The sequence below is a fragment of the Talpa europaea genome (assembly GCF_964194135.1).
Source record: "Talpa europaea genome assembly, chromosome: 3".
NCBI lineage: Eukaryota > Metazoa > Chordata > Mammalia > Eulipotyphla > Talpidae > Talpa > Talpa europaea.
In genome coordinates, this window is record NC_140069.1 from 148,009,015 (window position 1) to 148,027,298 (window position 18,284).

General features: G+C 59.1%; 3 protein-coding genes and 1 pseudogene across 4 annotated transcripts; 3 read left to right on the forward strand and 1 right to left on the reverse strand.

Annotated features, from left to right (window-relative positions):
* Positions 1-676: 676 nt before the first annotated feature.
* Positions 677-1,474, forward strand: LOC311169008 (GTPase IMAP family member 7-like; the record flags this gene model as incomplete). The annotated part of the gene is made up of 1 exon (XM_084230710.1): positions 677-1,474. The coding sequence occupies exon 1, from the start codon at positions 692-694 to the stop codon at positions 1,472-1,474; it is 783 nt and encodes a 260-aa protein (XP_084086836.1). The 5' UTR covers positions 677-691.
* Positions 1,475-3,388: 1,914 nt separating this feature from the next.
* LOC311169009 (GTPase IMAP family member 7-like) lies at positions 3,389-4,804 on the forward strand (the record flags this gene model as incomplete). Its single annotated transcript, XM_084230711.1, has 2 exons — positions 3,389-3,465; positions 3,712-4,804. 2 exons carry the CDS (start codon positions 3,389-3,391, stop codon positions 4,622-4,624), a joined length of 990 nt encoding a protein of 329 aa, XP_084086837.1. The 3' UTR covers positions 4,625-4,804.
* An 11,430-nt stretch (positions 4,805-16,234) lies between these two features.
* Positions 16,235-17,082, reverse strand: LOC311169010 (GTPase IMAP family member 6-like; the record flags this gene model as incomplete). Its single annotated transcript, XM_084230712.1, has 3 exons — positions 16,235-16,528; positions 16,573-16,952; positions 16,995-17,082. 3 exons carry the CDS (start codon positions 17,080-17,082, stop codon positions 16,235-16,237), a joined length of 762 nt encoding a protein of 253 aa, XP_084086838.1.
* A 38-nt stretch (positions 17,083-17,120) lies between these two features.
* On the forward strand, positions 17,121-18,210 carry LOC311169011 (GTPase IMAP family member 7-like; annotated as a pseudogene). Its single transcript has 2 exons — positions 17,121-17,158; positions 17,450-18,210. The product of its transcript is annotated as a GTPase IMAP family member 7-like (transcript).
* Positions 18,211-18,284: the final 74 nt, after the last annotated feature.

Genomic DNA, 18,284 nt, shown 5'->3' on the forward strand with positions numbered 1-18,284 from the left:
CAACTTCTGTGTCCGATGCCAGAAGCTCACCTCAAACACTTGGTCACTGTAGATCGCAAGACACCCCGGACTGGTCTTTCTAAACATCAGAGTATTTTTAAAACAAAGACATCAAATTTATCTTTTTCTGGGTATCTTGAGAAAATGAGACGCGCTCACCGTGTGCCCAGAGCAACACAAACACCAGGCAGTGCTCACATCCCGCCCCAAGGGGTTATCCCCTCGGCTGAGCCCCCTGGCCCAGCTGCCCACAGCCAGGTGGCACCCCAAGGCCCCCCCCCCTCCAGCCCACACTCTGAGTGTCGGATGCTCCTGCTTTTTAACCAGCTCTTCCCTAGACGGAACACTACCTGCTCCCACCAGCTCCCTCAGGTTTCAGATCAAAAGCAAATACCCGAGTCTGTCCCAGATCAGAAAATGTGCGACTCACAAGGAAAATGGAGGAACAGATTTAACACTGTGGGCGCTGCTTTCCTCACAGGACAGAGGGCCCCGTCAGCAGACACCAGAGCAGTAAGAGGACACCAGAGAGTGACTTCAGTGAGCCCCTGCCTTAGGAGACTGGCGTCATTTACACAGCCGGCAGGGTGTGCACAGAGAAAATGAAGACTGGAATATTTATCTGAATCTTTTTTTTTTATTTCTTCTTAAAATTATAAAGGTGCCCGCCCTTCAGACCTCCTGGTTGACCATGGCTGACCTTCTGAGGATCGTGCTCGTGGGGAGAACCAGAAGTGGGAAAAGCGCCTCAGGAAACACCCTCCTGGGGAAAAAAGCATTTGAATCTAAACTTGGTCCCCACGCTGTTACCAAGCACTGCCAGGCAGCAGCCCGGGAATGGCGGGGGAGGAAGCTTCTAGTGGTCGACACCCCAGGGCTCTTTGACACCAAGGGGAGCCTGGACACCACCTGTTTGGAGATCAGCCGGTGCGTCCTGGCCTCGGCCCCGGGGCCCCACGCCATCGTCATGGTGATGCGGCTGGACCACTGCACGGAGGGGGAGCAGCAAACCCTCGCGTTGATCAAGGACATCTTCGGGGATTCTGCCATGAAGCACATGATCATCCTCTTCACGGGCAAGGATGATTTGGAGAATCACAGCCTAGATGAGTTTATAGAACAACAAGAGGTGTCTCTAAGAAGCATCGTCAGGGAGGCCGGGGGCCGCTGCTGCGCCTTCAACAACAGAGCAGGGGCGGCCGAGAAGGAGGCTCAGGTGCAGGAGCTGGTGAGTCTGGTAGAGAAGATGGTGCAGAACAACGGAGGGGCCTACGTCTCTGACGCCATCTACAAGGACATGGAGAAAAAGCTGAAACAACAGGCGGAGAATTTGATGAAAATCACCACGGATAAATTAAATAATGAAATTAAACTGGTAGAAGAGGAAGATGCCGATCAACCCCAGGACAAAAGGGAAAGGAAAATCTCAGATCTGCCAAGGCAATGTGAAGAGCAAATAAGAAATACATGGTAAGGGCCTCCCCGGTGGGGCAGCATGTTGAGCGCAGCGCTGTGAAGCTGTCCGCAGCCTCTGCAACGCTGGTTCGAATCCTGGTCGGCCAGGGAGATTCCCACATAGCGCGGCAGACCTCTCCTGCCTCACTCACTGCTCCCCTCAGCAGTGTGCTTTTGTCCCTCTGCTTTTTCTGCTCCTTGCTCTGTCTCTGGTGAATTCTCTCACCCTCCTGTGCCTCTGGCCTGTACCCCAGTGCTTGTATAAATAAATAAATCTTTAAAAAAAAAGAGATACAAGGTAAGAAGTGAGAACAACACATTTGAAAAGGGAGGGAATGGGGTCAAAAAGATGCTCTGGAATACATGGGAGATGTTTGGCATGTCATGTCAATTTCAGGTTTTCTTCATCTGCCGCGATGACGCGCTGAGGTGGGGCATGCATCTATCCATAAGGCGTGGCAGTACCTTCTGCCTTTTTCTTCTTACAGTCTGACCTTGTTACTCCCTCAGTAAGTTGTGGAGTCCGGGTCCCCCGCTTGAAGTGGATGGACCTTGTGGCTGCTTTGATAAGAGGCAGGTGGCTGACGCAGCCCGGGGGACTACTCAGGTAGAGAGGGAACCTGCCCCCTGCTCCCTTGGGTGCCCCCTGGACTTGGCCACAATGAACCCGGGTGGAGGGGCCCATCCCCAGGGGGATTGTCCATGTGCTGACCACACTGAGTGGACAGAGCAGTGGGGGTTCAGGGTCAGAGGAGCCGGGACTGACCAGCACCATGTCCCTGCACCTCCCACCTCACTGGCCAGGGTGGGGATGGGAGGGAGGGATCCCGGAGCATCCAGGTCACCGGTGATGGGGGAAATGGAGAATCTGGTTGCTGCGTCCTGCCAGCCTTTCCCAGAGAGAAGCCGCGGCCCTGGCGTGAGGTGGGGGGAGAACGGGGTGCTCTGGTGAGGGTGGGCTCCCTAAGGAACAACGTAAGTGGAGCCTCCACCCTCTGCCCTGAGTCCCGGCTTGCTGCAGCTCCCCGTCAGGGAGAGAGTGGGCTCTGCCCCCCGCCCTGGCCTGTCTCTGCTGTGAGGTCACCCACATTTGGAATCCTGGGCCCGAGAAGCAGCCAGGGGGAGGCGGGAGTGTGAGTTGTTCAGGGTGGATGTGGGGTCACGGGGACTGAAGTGACCCCCTCTGCCAGCCCCTGTAGCAGGCGACCTGGGCACTTTCCTCAGCGCTGTACGTCACCTCAGATTTCCAATGTTAGTAGCTGGAAAAACAGAATTAGCTTCCCCACGGGCTGCTCGTCGTGAGTGAATGAAACAAATGGCTCCTGCAGAACATCACTGGTTCTGCGAGATGCCTGGGTGTCGCCTCGGCTCCCATATCTGGGGGTGCAGGCGTGGAGGCTGTGGCCGATCTGCTGAGTCCCCGCACCCCCCGCAGGCCCAGGACCCACCCGCCTGGTTTCCTCTGTTGCTCTGTACTCAGCTCCCGCCCCCTCGCTGGTGCCTTAACACTGGAGCCACAGAGGCCACTGCCCGGGAGAGCCGGCTCCCTCGTGGCTCTTGGTCTTGCTTGTCCAGGCCAGTTTGTGCCTCTTTACCCAACTGAGTTTTATGATGGACTGAGGTAGCTGCAGGGGGTAAGAGTAGGACAAACTTTTCCAATATAAATTTTACAATTATGCTAAAGAAGTGTCTGCTAATTCCAATCTTACACCAGGGTCAGTGTCGAATTTGCTCCATTGTCTCTACTTGCTCAGTAGTCTGCGTTTCGCCTAAATCATTGTACGAAGTATTGTGGTAAAAATCAATTTTCTCAGATCCTGCTGTGTTACTGTCGAGTGTAATAAGTTACTTATGATTCTCGCATCAATATTCACCCGTGACCCACATGGGCAGGATTATTGACTTGTGGCATTTTAGTCAGCCTCCGAGAAACATGATAAAGCCTGACGGGGAGCTGGAGGGTCCCCCTCAGTTTTCTATGAATAGGTCGCAGAGCACCGAGATGATCAGGTCAGTCTCTAGAAACTTAAACGAGTCCCCTGGGAAAGCAGCTGGGCCGGGTGCTCCTCCGAGGGAACCCTCTGGAAGGACTGTATTATTCCCTCCACGGTGAGTGGGTGGTTTCCTCTTCCAGCCTCTCCTGGCATCAGGGAGGACACAGATTAGATTTTCAGGGGGAACAAAAGAGAAAAGCAGCTGGGCGGGTTCCAGGGCCTGGACTGATCCTTCCCTCTTCTTGTCCTTTTGGCCTGGAAGGACCCTGCCCGCCGGAACCTCCTGGGTGACCACAGAACACAGCAAGGACAACACTCTGAGGATCGTGCTCGTGGGGAAAACCGGAAGTGGGAAAAGTGCCACAGCAAACACCCTCCTTGGGGAAAAAGTATTTGAATCTAAACTTGTTCCCCACGCTATTACCCAACACTGCCAGGCAGCAGCCCGGGAATGGCGGGGGAGGAGGCTTCTTGTGGTCGACACCCCGGGGCTCTTTGACACCAAGGAGAGCCTGGACACCACCTGCAGGGAGATCAGCCAGTGCGTCCTGTCCTCGGCCCCGGGGCCCCACGCCATCGTCATGGTGATGCGGCTGTCCAGCCGCTACACGGAGGAGGAGCAGCAAACCGTGGCGTTGATCAAGAACGTCTTCGGGAAATCTGTCATGAAGCACATGATCATCTTGTTCACGGGCAAGGAAGATTTGGGGAATAGCAGCCTGAGTGAATTTATAGCACAGGCAGGTGTGAATCTCAGAAGCCTGGTCAGGGAGGCTGGGGGCCGCTGCTGCGCCTTCAACAACAGAGCAGGGGAGGCTGAGAAGGAGGCTCAGGTGCAGGAGCTGGTGGGGCTGATAGACAAGATGGTGCAGAGAAACGGAGGGGCCTGCTTCTCTGACAACATCTACAAGGACATAGAGAAAAAGCTCAAAGAAAAGGTGGAGAACTTGAAGAAAATCTACACAGATCAATTCCATAATGCAATTAAACTGGTGGAAGTGGAAGATGCTGATAAACCCCAGGGAGAAAGGGAAAGAAAAATCGCAGAGCTGTGGAGGAAATATGAAGAGCGAATAAAAAATGTAGAGGGAGAAGCTAGTCAGGGTGTGCTTGATGACATTGTGAATGCGGTCAAGAAGATACTGACAGGAATAAAGGACTTTTTTACGAAGTAATGTCAACCTCAACTTTCCTTCCCAGTCTGCGGTGACACGCTAATGCAGTATGTGCGTCCCCACGTGAGGCCGTGGCAGTGTCTCTTGTCTTCCTTGTCCCTGCACCCTGACCTTGTTCCCCGCCATTGAGCTGTTGTCTGTGTCCCTGCCTGATGTGGATGAACAGCAGGTGGCTGACGTAGCCCCAGGGACTTCTCAGGTGGAGCTGGAACCTGTCCCCTGCTCCCTTGGGTGCTTGCCCTTGGACTTGGCCCCCGAGAACCCCTGGAGAGGATCAAGTCGCTGGCCCACCGGGGCTGACCCTCCATCTGCAGAGCAGGCGACGCGACATTGAGGTGGACACTCCAGCTGCTGGTGGGGCCCTCCCATGAGGCTGAGAGCAATGAGGAGCCCCTCGCCCACCCCACATCTAAATATGGATTCTTTGTTTAAAAAAAAATAGATGATTATTAATTTAAAACCCTAGGGTTTGAAATGGTTTGTTATGTGGCTCTATTTTCAACTATGAACATTTTACCATCTCATTCCACACAGCCCAGGCCCGCCTTGTTCCTCCTCACAGACACACATAACCAGTTGCAGAAGAGGCAATAATCTGTCCGAGTACAAAATTTGTTTAGGAAAATGGAAATTAGATCTTTTTTGACACTACCTGTGAGCACCGCTGGTGATGTGGGGTGTTCTCCATGACACCCCTACACCCAGCTGCACGGCCGGGGCCCATGTCCATGCCCAGACGCTGTGTCTCTTGCTCTCTGTCTTCTGCTTGGATTCCCAAGGGCCGTCCACTCGGGGATCCCCTGGGGGTAGGAGATCGCAGCCTGAAGACCTGCTCCCTCCTCCCTGCAGTGTCATCTGACCACCCGCACCCCTAACCCGGGGCACACTCCTCCCCGCTGGCCTCTCTACCTGCCGCCTGAATGGCTCTATTATCACTCACCCCATGGGGTTCCCAGCCTAGTGCTTTCCAAACCCTCTGTCCACAGCTTCTCGGAGCCCCTCCCAGACTCTCCTCGTGTGCTAATAGCAGTGGCTGCCAGTGCTCACCGGGATCTGACTAATAAATCTCAGGACACCTGGTTTTGTGTGTGTTTGTTGCGTTGTTCTCTGTCAGGCCTTCCCTGACTCCCCGTGGGGTTTCCACCCCTGGTGCTGCTGCCGGGACACCCTCCCTGACAGCGCCCCAGGCGGGGTCACTGGGCTGCGGGCAGGGAGAGGCTCCCTCTGGCCAAGATAACCGCGGGGCTCCCAGTGGGGCCAGCGCCGGGTGTCACCCCCGCAGGCGACGCGGTGGAGTTGGTGGGGGCGGCCTGGACCTCCACGGCCCGAACGTGCAGGGAACGGGCTGGGGGTGGCGGGAGCCGCGCTGCAGGACACGCGGTCGCCACGGAGCTGTGGGGTGAGCAGCGCGAGGGGAGCACTGTAGGGAGCACTCCCGGCACTGAGGGGGCTGCTCGCCCCCACCCCGCGGCCTGGGTGCACAGGGGGTTCCTGGGGAGGACTCAGGGCTCGGCCCCGCCCTTGCTCCTTGGGGAGCCATTCCCGAAGTTTCCCAAGACTGGGGGCGCTTTATTAATCCACAGGACCCGGGGGCCCTACTGTAGACCGGGGGGCCCTTGTTCCTTTCTCGGTCTCATACTCTGTTGTGGGCGTAAGGTGACCCCAAAGAATCCAGCGTCCCTGGAATCATCTCAGAGCTCCCGCCCCCAGGCAGAGGTGCCCGCGCGGGCCTGAGGTCTCGGGAGGCGCCGGCCAGAGGGGCTTTCAGGAGCTGTGCCCCGTCCAGCAGATCCCCATGGTGAGACCCCCATCCCGCCCGCTCTGGCCCCGTGTGCAGCCGGCCGGGCCCACCTGCTCCCCGGGAAGGGCGGGTGCAGAGGTGAGGCTGAGGCCCGGCGGGACAGTCCTGCTCGGCTTGCGGGGCGCTCTGGGGCCGTCTGACGCCCCCGTCGCCCGCACCCGGGGACCGGCCGAGAGCAGTGAGCACAAGCCCGCATCCCCGGTGCCAGAACCGAACCTGCCTGACCCAGGACCCGAGTCCCGACCCGAGTCCCATGCCGACCTCGGGGCTGCATGGCTCCTTCCCGCTGGCCTGACCCGGGGCGTCCAGCCTCCTCTCTGGGGGTCATAAAGACAGGGCAGCGGGTCCCAGGGTTGGGGGGGGTGGGCACACTCACCAACCCTCTCATCAGGAGGAGCCGATGCCCTCTCTGGTCTGGAAGGAGGAGCAGCCCCGCGTGTCTTCACAGCTGCGTGGCCGTTGCGGAGCCCGAGCAGACACCTGCCCTGACCACGGCCACTGTGTCCCCGGGCTTTGGTCTGCTGCTTCCAGAGGTGCACAAGACCCCCTGGTCAGGGCACTGGCTGTGGCCACCGCTGTAAAGAAAAGGGGTTCAACTGCAGGAAGGCGACAGGAAGAGAGTGGAAGACACTGTCCTGGGGGCCAGGGAAGGGCATGGGATGTGGACCCCTTTCTTCCTGACCAGCCCCCCAGGTGACTTTGCACCTCCACTGACCCCAGGTGTGAATGCAGGGTGGAGTCTGGTCTGTGGGGAGGTGCGGAGGGGACCCGGAACTCCAGGAAGGGCTGTGGCCACCCTGACCCCTGGTTATTTGGGCCAGGAGGGAGCAAAAGCACTGGGGTTGCCCTTCAGTGTCCCACCAGCCTTCTCTGCCCACCCTGGGCCGGACCCGGGGCCAGAGGCTTTTAGTGACTGTGGCCTGGTCGTTGCTGTCAGCCCCGGGATCGGTCACCACCACCCCCTGTCTGCTCACCACCCGTGGTCTCCTCCGGAGCAGCCTGCAGGTCCCCTGGTCCCCCCAGCTGTCTGACAGCGGGTGGGTGGGCCTGGCAGCGCTGACCCGGGTGGACACTCGGGCCATCCACCACGGCCCTCATTCCACCCCAGGTCAACGGGGTTCGGAGCCCGGTGAGTCCTGGTGGCAGCTCACGCCCCCTCCTACTCTGTGTACACAGGCTTGGCCTCCTCTTCTGGGTGCACATTGGGTGCAGCCTGAGGTGTGGCGATGGGCGCCTGACAGAACAGCCCAGTCACCAGCCCCTCTGGGAGGGCGAGACAGATGGACAGATGCCAGATGGAGGGGCAGAGGTGATCTGGGGGAGGCTCTGGCAGAGGCCCTGGCTGTGCAGTGGAGCAAGGCCAGAAGCTAGTGGCCCCTGTTGCAGGGACGCTGCTCTGGGGGCAGCTCAGATCCTGTCACCACGTGAGGACTCTCAGGACAGAGGTTCCATTGGGAGGACAGGGGCCTGGCGACCCTCTCTGACCACTGTGGCCTGACCTCGCCTGCTCCCTGACGTTCCCCCACCCCCCAGGAAAGAACTTCCTTGCTTTGTCTCTCACAAATTCCTCCTCGGGGTGCTCAAGCTAAGACCTGAAATAGGAGACATTGTGAATGGGGGTGGGTGGTCAGCCCAGGTGTGAGTGTGAGTGTGTGTGTGTGCTGTGAGTTGTGACTGAGTGTGTGATTGAGGGTGTATGGTTTCATAAGTGTGAGTGTGTGTGCGCGAGTATGTGAGTGTGTGACTGTAAACAACTGCATGCGTGTGATTGTGTGACTATGTGTGGGTGAGTGTGATCAGATGTGTGTGTGTGTGGGTTTGTGTATGACTATGTCGACTGAGTATGGGTGGAGGGTGAGTGTGTGTGGCCAGGTGTGTGTGTGAGTGTGAGTATACGTGTGTGTGAGTATACATGTGTGAGTGTGAATATACGTGTATGAGTGTGAGTATACATGTGTGAGTGTGAATGTGTGTGAGTACACGTGTGTGAGTGAGTGTACGTGTGCGAGTGTGCTCCCATCCGTGGCAGCTCCCCGAGGAGCCCCCTGGGCACAGGGGTCAGCCTGTCCCGAGCGCCAGGGGCTCTGCTCTGCCCCTGGGGGTCTCAGGCCTGGAGCCTCCGGGGCCTGTCGGGAGCCCAGGCCGGGACTGAGGGGGAGTGTCCAGGCATTGCTGCCCCAGGCCCCGCGCACAGTGAGGACGGGCCCAGGACGCTCCTGACCGTGTGCGAGGAGGGGAGAGGGATCGGGGAGGAGGAGGCCCAGACCCGCCGCCGGGACCACAGGGCTCCTCGAATTGGGGGGAGGGGGACGGGGGGAAGGGGTGTCTGGGGGTGAAAGGTAACGTCTCTCTGGCCTCAGTTCCGCGTCTCTACTCATCTCTGCAGCCACCGAGATCAGGGAGCTGAGACTCATCACGTCTGCGGCTCAGGAGACCCTCCCCGCGGTCCCGGGTCGGGCTCTGGGGCCCTCGGGTGCGCGTCAGGCTCAGGCTTCGGCCCAGCCCAGCTCCCGCCATTTTGCCGCCTCTGAGAGACGCAGCCGCGGCCGTGGGGTCCGGAGAGGAGGCGCAGGCCTGGCCCCACCTCAGCCCCTGAGCAGCCCTGGCCTGACTCTCCCTCTCTTGGCGTCTTTGTGCTGACACGGAAGCAGGAGTCACGCCGACCTCCATGCTGCTGACGGCGCCCCGCGAGCGGAGCTGAAGCACGGGGCTCGCCTGGACGACCAACAGCGCCTGCGCCTCCTTCTCGGGCGACCCGCCTGCTCTCCCCGCCAGGTCATGCTCTCTGCCTCCGAGTCATCCTCCTGTGCCGTGTCCCCCACCCGTCTGCCTGGCTGTCCCCAAAGCCCCGCACGTCTCCAAACCCCTCCTTCGGGGGCAGCCCCTGAGTGACGTCCTCACCCCAGCCCGAGGGCACAGGCCCCTCCTCCCCGCCTGTCCACCGGGCCCCGGACTCCGTCCGTCTCTCCTCGGGTGTTGGTTTTGTCCTCTCGGCCATGTGTGAAGACACCAGGCGAAGCCAGAGTGGGGTTTTCTTGCCCCCTGGCCGCCTCCCCTTGGCCCATGGGGCACAGCAGACACCTCTGACTCTATTTGGGGTTACACCAAGGGCCCACTTCCTCCAGGGGCCCCGTGGGGTCCTTGGCCCACCTGCTGTGTCCACATCCCCGCCATCAGTTGTGGCCACTGACCAGCATGGGCTGGACCTGGACACCTGGGGAGAGGCAACGTCCTGACCCTCCACCCCCCACCCCCACTCAGGGAAGCAGACTCTGGAGCGGAGGCCAGCACGTGTGCGGGAACAGAGCCTCCCTCGGGTGATGGTGGGGAAGCGGGACAGCCGCTGTGCTCAGGCGCGTGGAGGAGCCCGGCCTCGGATCAGGCCAGCTGAGGCGCTCCTTAGAGAGGGAGGGAGGGAGGGCACCAGAAATGCAGTGGCCTCAGGGGAGAAAGCCAAATTGGGGTCCTCTCACTGGGCCTCGTGGGTGAGGAGGAGCGGCCTGAAAGGCCTGTGTGAAGATCAGGGCCAGGAGTGGAGGGGCCTCGGGGAGAACCTCCTACTTGCATTGGTTGTTGGTGCAGCCCCAGCTCCCAGCTGGGACCCTGTGGGTGGGGACCCGCCTGGACATGCAGATGCCAGAGCGCCCAGGTCAGCAGCGACTCTCAAAGCCAGGCCCTTGGCCGCACGCCAGTGGCACCGCGTGGGTGACCCTAGACATCCACTGTTCAGGCTCCACCGACTCCTTCTGACTGAGAACCCCAGCAAGGCCCCTGCGTGTGCGCCTCGGCGCTCCGGGTGCTTCTGCACAAGCTGCGGCCCTGAACCCCGGGCTCCTGCTTCCGAGCAGGCAGTGCCGACTGTCTCCGGAGTGTGTGAGCTTTTCCTGTTTTAAGATGAAATCAGGCTCTGACGCGCCTGAGGGCAGAGAGCCGGTCCGTGGCCCCAAGACAGCTAAATCCCTGCTGGGAATGTGGGGGTGTCAGGATGGGGTCAGGAAGCAGGGGCCCCTCAAAGGTCACGGCCAGGGTTCCGGGGAACACAGAGCTGCTTCCTGCACGGAGGGGGCCGGGGCAGGGTGTGAAGGAAGGGGCAGCAGCAGGCCTGGGGAGCTGCTCCCTGCACAGCCTGAAGCAGGAGGGGGGACAGGGCTCCCCAACCCCCCCACCCCTGCTTGTGGGTCACACGGGAACAGTCAGCCCCGGGCGGCTCCCACTTTCCTCAGGACACACGCGGGTCCTGGACAGCTCACCCGCCTCCCGCTCAGCCCGCGTCCACACAGCCTGACCTCCGCCTCCTGGGGCTCCCCCCGCCCCCCGGGAGCACCGAGAGCTCCCTGCGGCCCCAGCCCCGTCCTCACCTTCACTCCACCCCTTCCCAGGCTCTTCCTGGGGCCACTGGTGCAACCCCCCTCCCTGGGGTGTCCTCTGTCCCCTCAGCCAGCAAGGCCTGCGCAGTGTCACCCCGCAGAGGAGGAGAGTAGTGACGGGGGGTCGGGGGAGATGGAGAAACCTTATTTTTAAAAACTATTTTTGAAACTGAGTGAGCACATAATTAATTCATTAAAATTTATTTCCTTTCTCATAAAAAACAGGGGCGGGCGCAGCTCTGTCTGGACTGGCAGCACCAGTCGGGGCCTCGGCGTGGGGCTCACGGGACCCGCGTCCTCTGGGGCGGGGGCCCAGCGCCCCGAGACCTCAGGGGGGCCCGACGCCCCGCGCCCGCCAGCGCCGCCCCGGCCCGAGGGCTCCGTCTCCCGAGGGTCCCTCCCCCCGCGCGGGCGGCGTAGCAGCAGCCGCGGACCCTGCCCGGGCCCGGGGGCGGCCGTGGCCGGAGGAGACGCCCCCCCCCACCCCGCGCCCTCTCTGCGGGCCGGACCCCGAGGGCCCGTCGGCCGTTCCGGGCCCACCCGGTGTCGGTGCCCGCGGGGCCACCGTGACCCCACCTTGACCCGGGTCCCACCTGAGGCTTCACCTGCGCCCCTCCCGCCCCGGCCCCCGACAGCCCCGATGCCCTCCCTGTAAGGCCGAGCTCCACCCTGGACCCTCGAGTCTGTGCCCTGCTGCGTCCCCAGAGCCCCCGCCGCGGGGGGCGCGTGACCCGAGTCCACCCCCCCCCCCTCAGGCGCCCGGAGTCTCCCCCGGGGCCTCTCCCCTCCGCTGCGCTCCCCTCGGGCGCCGGCGGCCAGTTCGCGGGGTGGCTGCGGGGGTGCGGGGTCCGGGCTCTGGGGCCAGGACCCGGGGAGCCGGGGGCGCGGCTGGGGCTGGGCCGGGGCGGCCAGGCGGGCGGGGACGGGTTTTGGGGGCCCCCCGGGAAGGCTGCGCTGGGGGCCCCGGGGACGCCGCGTCACGGTCACGGGGGAGCCCCCGGGATGCCGCATAACGGTCATGGGGGCCCCGGAGACGCCCCGTCACGGGCTTGCGCCCACCGGGGTCGCCTGGAGCAGCTCAGCTCCCTTGGGGCTCAGGCCCCCCCGCAGGGCTGCTGCGCAGAGCCGGGGTGACGAGGGCTGCGCATGACCCGCGGCCCCAGGCGCACCCCGCGTTGCCCCCTGGGCCAGGAACCGCGACGGCGCTGAGCCGGGGCCTGGTCTCCCCGACTCGCTCCCTCTCCAGGGCGGGCCTCGCCCCGCAGGGTCCCCTGCAGACGGCCTGTGAGGACACTCGTGGGGTCTGAGCCCACACCCCAGCCTCCCCAGACCCTCGTAGCAGGCCGGGGTCGTGTCCTCCTCTCCGGGAAATTGACTCCTCACCCCAGGACTCTGGGTGTCTAACTGGGAAAAAGGAGCCTCCCTGGTGGCACAAGGGCTCAGGTCTGGGCACTATGAAGCTATCTGTAGCCCCTGAGCACGAGTTCAATCCCCGGCCAGGGAGCTACCCACATGGCACAGCAGACCTCTCCTGCCTCCCTGCTGCTCCCCTCAACAGTGGGTTTCAGTAAATCCCCCTGTTCTGCTCCCCACTCTGTCTCTGGTGATTCCTCTCACCCCCCCCACACCTCTGGCCTGTACCCCAGCTCTTGTATGCATAAATAAATTAAAAAAAAAATCTAACAAATTGGGAAATACCACCAAGGGTGGTTTGTTCATCCCTCGATTAGCAAAACTTTCACCACAAAGTGTAGAAGAAGGGGATTAACTACAGAACTTTGCAGCCAGAGAAAGATCCACTACAATTTTTCCCCATGATTGATATTTTTAAAATATTTCTCCAGGCTTTTGAGTAGACTGAAGGGACGGGTGGAAGCAGAGAGGCCCGTCAGGAGACTGCTGAGACGTGGGGTGGGGGGGCGGGGGGGAGCCTGGATTAGAATGAGGGTCTTCAAGATGGAGAAAAATGAAATTTGCAGCTTTAGCCAAAGGAACCAGCCGACCAGTGAAACGTGGAGAGAAAAGGGAAGCGAAGAATCAAGTGTGACCCACATCTCTGGTCCGATGACCTGGACGAGGGTGACGGTGTCTCTAAGGCAAAGCGGAGCTGGTAGCGGGTCTATTGTGCTGGTGGCACGGGTGTGAGTGTGGACGTCACCGTGGAGACAGCGGTTTCCACAGAGGAGCCTTGTGCAGGGCCCGTCTCGCTCAGGGGCGGCGCTGCCGGGGGCACCCCCATACAGACCCGCGCATCTGGGTTGGCAGTGGCCTCACGCGGGTGCTGTGTGCCCTGAGCAGTCCCGAGAGATTTCCACATCACACACACTTCACAGAGACTGGGAGGGTCACTGAGACGAGGAGGAGCTGGAGAGGGTCGGTTTTCAGTCTCAGGCCCCGTTCTCTGGACACGGGCTCAGCTGCTGACTCTGCAGCTCTGATGTGAACATTCAATTTCCCAGGAAGGGGATGGATATTCCCCTGCGAACCAAAGACAGAATAACTGCAGTGTAAGGTTTCAATGCAGTGGACACGTGGAACAGGAGATTCCGCATCCCTAGAGTTGCTGGCCACAGAACCAGCCCCTGCTGAGAGGCCTCCACAGAGCTAACCCCTGCGCTGGGAAGAGAAAAGTGGAAATGCCTTTGTAATGGCCCAGGTGGGTCTGCTGACCCTCAGGCTCCAGCTGATCCAGGGCTCTAAGGATGCTTTCCCGTCAGGGTCGTGACGGTAACTGCAGATAAAGAAACATCAAATAAGATCTCGTCAGGTGTGGGCGCCACACATTGGGAGCCTCCCGGTAAAGATGCGGTGGAGACCATGTCATGGGCCAGAGGCCAGAGTCTTCGGCTTCTCCTTACCCTGAGTTTGGCGCATATAGTCGTAGCCTGAGGCCTGTGAGCTCTGTGGATGGACCGCGAGGCTGCTGCTGGCTGCCAGGGAGAGGACTCTGGCCGCCTGTGGAGGGAAACAAGGAACCAGGACAGGCCCTGCTTGGTCCCCGCAGGTCAGGGGAGAGGACACTCTCTTCAGTGTGTTTCCTGTTTTGAAATGTGGAAATAATAGCAGGAAGTGGTCTGATGGATGCCGGGCTCCCAGTGTCCTCACACCCGGGCGGTCGACCCTCCGTGCTGGTGGCGAGGAGGCCTGGAGATGCCCTGACCTGCACTGAACAAGCACCCACCCCTCCTGTCCAGTCAGAGGGGACGGCCTGGGGCCCAGGGGCTGGATCCTCACAGGGTGGCATCAGCTGTTGCCTTTCCAGTGTGCCCATAGTGGGGCAGACCAGGCCAGAGCACAGTGGCCATGACGGAGACAGCAGGGGGACGGTTGAGGAAATGAGCTCAGAAAATTCCCCCAAAGAGCAAAAGGGTCTGTGGACTTCGGGCTTCAGGAATGGGGCTTGAGCCAGTTGACCAGGTCTCGGGAGCAGGATATCACGTGCTCAGCAGCCTCTGGGCAGGCGGCTCCCCCAGCACAAACTGCATTTCCTCGAAATTACTCAAGTATTTGGAAATTAAATACACACTTCTAATTCACAAGTAAACAAGGACATCACAAAGAAAACAAAGTATTTTAAACGGAATGATCATGAAAACAGATATACCAAAAATTGTGTAATAGAAACACACAGAGAGAAACTGCATGGCTTTGTATCCTTATTTAGAGAAGAATAAATAATAGTGCGCCGGGTACTGTCGAGACTCTGGATCCTGTTATCGCCTGAAGAATGTTGAATTTGTTCCAGCAGCACTTCAGTTACTGGCAGAACACGATGACCTTGGGAAGGCCTGTAGTGACACGTCACTCGCAAGCATCCTTCCTCTATATCTGCCTGTACTTGGTACTTCCCACGACATTCAAAATAGTGGTTTTGAAATTATTGCTTTGTGTTTTCTACATCATTCACTAATGCCATTCCAGGGGGATTAGGAGTCAGAAACCATCCTTTGACTTCTAACAGTTGCTTTGACCCAGCAAGGAGCAAACAACCCTGCACTCACTCGCTCCTCAAGCACCCCAAATCCCTGGCTTTCCTGCTTTACTCCAGAGTAGAGATGATTTTTCTAAAATAATACATTCTATAGTTCACCAACAATAGATATTAAAGTTCATCCATTTTAAAGTTCACTAGAACAGTTGACAGCTTTGACCAAGACAACCCTCCCTCCTCACTGCACCTCAGTCCACCCTCGGACTGGCACCCAGACTGTGGGGTTCCTGGAAGTCTGGAAAGGGCCTTCCCCATTCTCCAGAGCCTGGGGTGGTAGCAGCACTGATCTCTCCTCCTGAAATGTTGGGGGAAGCAGCTTCTCTGACTCTTATAGTAAGGACAGAAGCACCATTTTGATATAAACACAGAAAATTCCTTTCAAATTTTTTATAAATGACATGTTTTGATTGGCTTGTGTCTCGAGTGGATGGGTGTCACTGGTTAAATGCCCGTATGACCTATTTTGATATTAGCAAGTAAAGCTAAAACAGTAACACCTGAAGGACACCTGTCTTCTTATCCTAATGGAAATGCAAAGGATTTAGCTTTACTTCACCATCGCTGACCTTGAGTTTGTCAGCTTAGGCACAAGGTGACCTTGATTCACTTAACCTTGAAGTATTTGCCAATTCCCGAAAAATTCATGTGTAAATGTAGGAGAATTCCAACAGCCAGCACCAGTCAGGTTGTTTTTTGAAAATGAAACAAGTGATTTTACCTTTCACACAAAGAGGAAAGGCCTGAGGGAAGGCTGAGGGGGAATCAGCTTGCCACAGCATAGTCCACACGGCAGTCACCCCATCACTGCTTTATTCACAGGAGCAGAACAGCAGAAGACAGGAACAGAATCCAAAATCCTGACAAGGAATGACAAGGATATGAAAACTGAATACAGTTTAGTGGGAAGTGGGTTGCTGATGAAGTCCATGTCCGTTCCTCCCACGTGTCTCCAAGCCCGTGCACATCCTGCCCCCACAAGAGCAGGTATTTCCTGTTCGTTACGCTCCATCAGTATGAACGAGTGACTGCAGGGACCCCACGCTGGGGTGCACAGGAACATGAGGTCCAGGCTGCCCGAGGCAGCTTCAGGTCCATAGGGTAGAGACGAGCATCTCAAGAGGTGAAGGCCTGAGGGGAGAGGCTCTTTCTCTATAGATGCACAGGGAGGGGAGCCGTGTGCCCTGGACAACCTGATGACGGGCCTGACAGAGCCGGGACTGGGGCCCACACCCCTGTCTCACCACACCAGACAGCGTGGCCTGAGGCCTGGGCTGGTCAGTCACCCTGGAAGTAAGCGAGTGACCTGCTGCAAGATGACCAGGGGCGAGGGAGGCTGGCAGGACATGATTGCCCTGGTGGAGTCCAGCAGAGGTTCTAATGGATACCCTGGGCAGGAGCCATCCTGTGTGAGTCCCCTCAGCTTCCTTCTGGACCCCGCGCAGGCCCTCCAGCTAGTGCTCCCCGGGGGGCCCTTCCTCGGCAGCCTGACCCTGGCCCAGCAGCTCCCAGAGCACGTTCTGGGGCGGGGGGTGCTCCTGGCAGTATTGGTAGGCCACGTTGCTGAAGGGGTGGCCCTTACTTTCCCACAGCACGCCCTGGACCTGGAGCAGCAGCTCCTGCAGCTGGGCCTCCTGCTCGGCTCCCTCGGCCCGGTTGTCGAAGCTGCAGCGGCTCCGTGAACACAGCACGTCCAGCCAGGCCAGGTCGGGGCTGTGGGTGTTGTGCAGGAACTCGTCCAGGGACCGCTGCCCAGGTCCTCCCTGCCCATGAACACCAGCACCATGCGCACCAGCATGGCCAGGCCGAAGATCTCCTGCAGGCGCCGGGTCGCTGTGCGGTCCTGCTTGGTGAAGCGGCCCAGCTGTGTGACCAGCAGCACGGCGTGCGGGCCCAGGGCCGACGGCCGGATGGCCTCGCAGGCATCCCTCAGGCCACATTGGCCGGCTCCCTGCTGGACAGCAGGTCGGGCGCGTCCAGCACCTCCAGCTCCAGTCTGGCCCACCTGCGCCGCGCCTTCTGGAAGGCCTGGGTCCACCGGCTGGGCGCTAAGCCGAGACTCGAACTCGCGCTGGCCCAGGATGATGTCGCCAGTGGCGCTCTTCCCGCTGCTGCTTTTGCCCATCAGGAGCAGCCTCAGCGTCCTGGGCATCAGCGCCGGCTCCCTCGGACCTGGGGAGGAGAGGGGAGGGTCTGGCCGGCCAGTCCACGCACCCGGGGCCTCCTGGGATGTGATCTGGGGGTGGACGTGCTGGGTAACCACACACGATACCACATTTCCAGGTTCAAGTTTAAACCTCATCTTAAGGTCAGCGTTCTCACCAGAGGGGCCCGTCCACCATGACCTGGGTCTGGGTGTCCAGGGACTCTGACAGAATGTGGGAGGATCATGAATAGGTGACATAGTACTGAGAGGGTCAGATCTTTCAAGGATGAAATGAGTCCCCTTGAAAGTAACTGTCACTCTTTGTGGGAAAACTCTGCAGCCTGTTCCCTGCGCAGTAGGTGGACTGTTGCATCTTTCAGAGTCTCTGGGGAGCAGCAGGACACAGATGACACTTTCAGGGGGACAAGAGAGAAAAGCAGGCGGGGGCGGAGGGTGGTTCCAGGACTCACACTGACCCTTTGCCTCTTCTGGTCCTTAAAACCTGAACCTGCCGGCCCTCCAGACCCTCCTGTGTGAACACAGCAGACAGTGAGGACAGCGCTCTGAGGATCGTGCTCGTGGGGAAAACTGGCAGTGGGAAAAGTGCCAAGGGAAACACCCCTCATTTGAAAAGAAATATTTGCTTCTAAACTTGCAGCGGCTGCTGTTACCCAGCATTGCCAGGGAGCATCCCGGGAATGGCGGGGGAGGAGGCTTCTAGTGGTTGACACCCCAGGGCTCTTTGACACCAAGGAGAGCCTGGACACCACCTGCAGGGAGATCAGCAGTGCGTCCTGTCCTTCGCCCCGGGGCCCCACGCCATTGTCATGGTGATGCAGTTGGACCACTACACGGAGGAGGAGCTGAAAAACATCGCGCTGATCCTGAACCTCTTTGGAAAGTCAGTCATGAAGAACATGATCATCTTGTTCACACGCAAGGAAGATTTGGGAAATGGTAACCTAAGTGAGTTTATAGCACAGGCACATGTGAATCTCAGAAGCCTGGTCGAGGAGTGTGGGGGCCGCTGCTGCGCCTTCAACAACAGGGCGGGGGAGGCCGAGAAGGAGGCTCAGGTGCAGGAGCTGGTGGGGCTGATAGAGAACATGGTGCAGAGCAACGGAGGGGCCTGCTTCTCTGACGCCATCTACGAGGACATAGAGAAAAAAATTAATGAAAAAAAAGAGAACTTGAAGAAAATCTGCACAGATCAATTAAATAATGAAATGAAACTGGTGGAAGAGGAAGATGGCTGATAAATCCCGGAAGAAAGGGAAAGAAAAATCTCAGAGCTGTGGAGGCGATATGAAGACCAAATGAAAAATGTAGAGGAAGAAGCCAGGCGCGGTGTGCTTGAC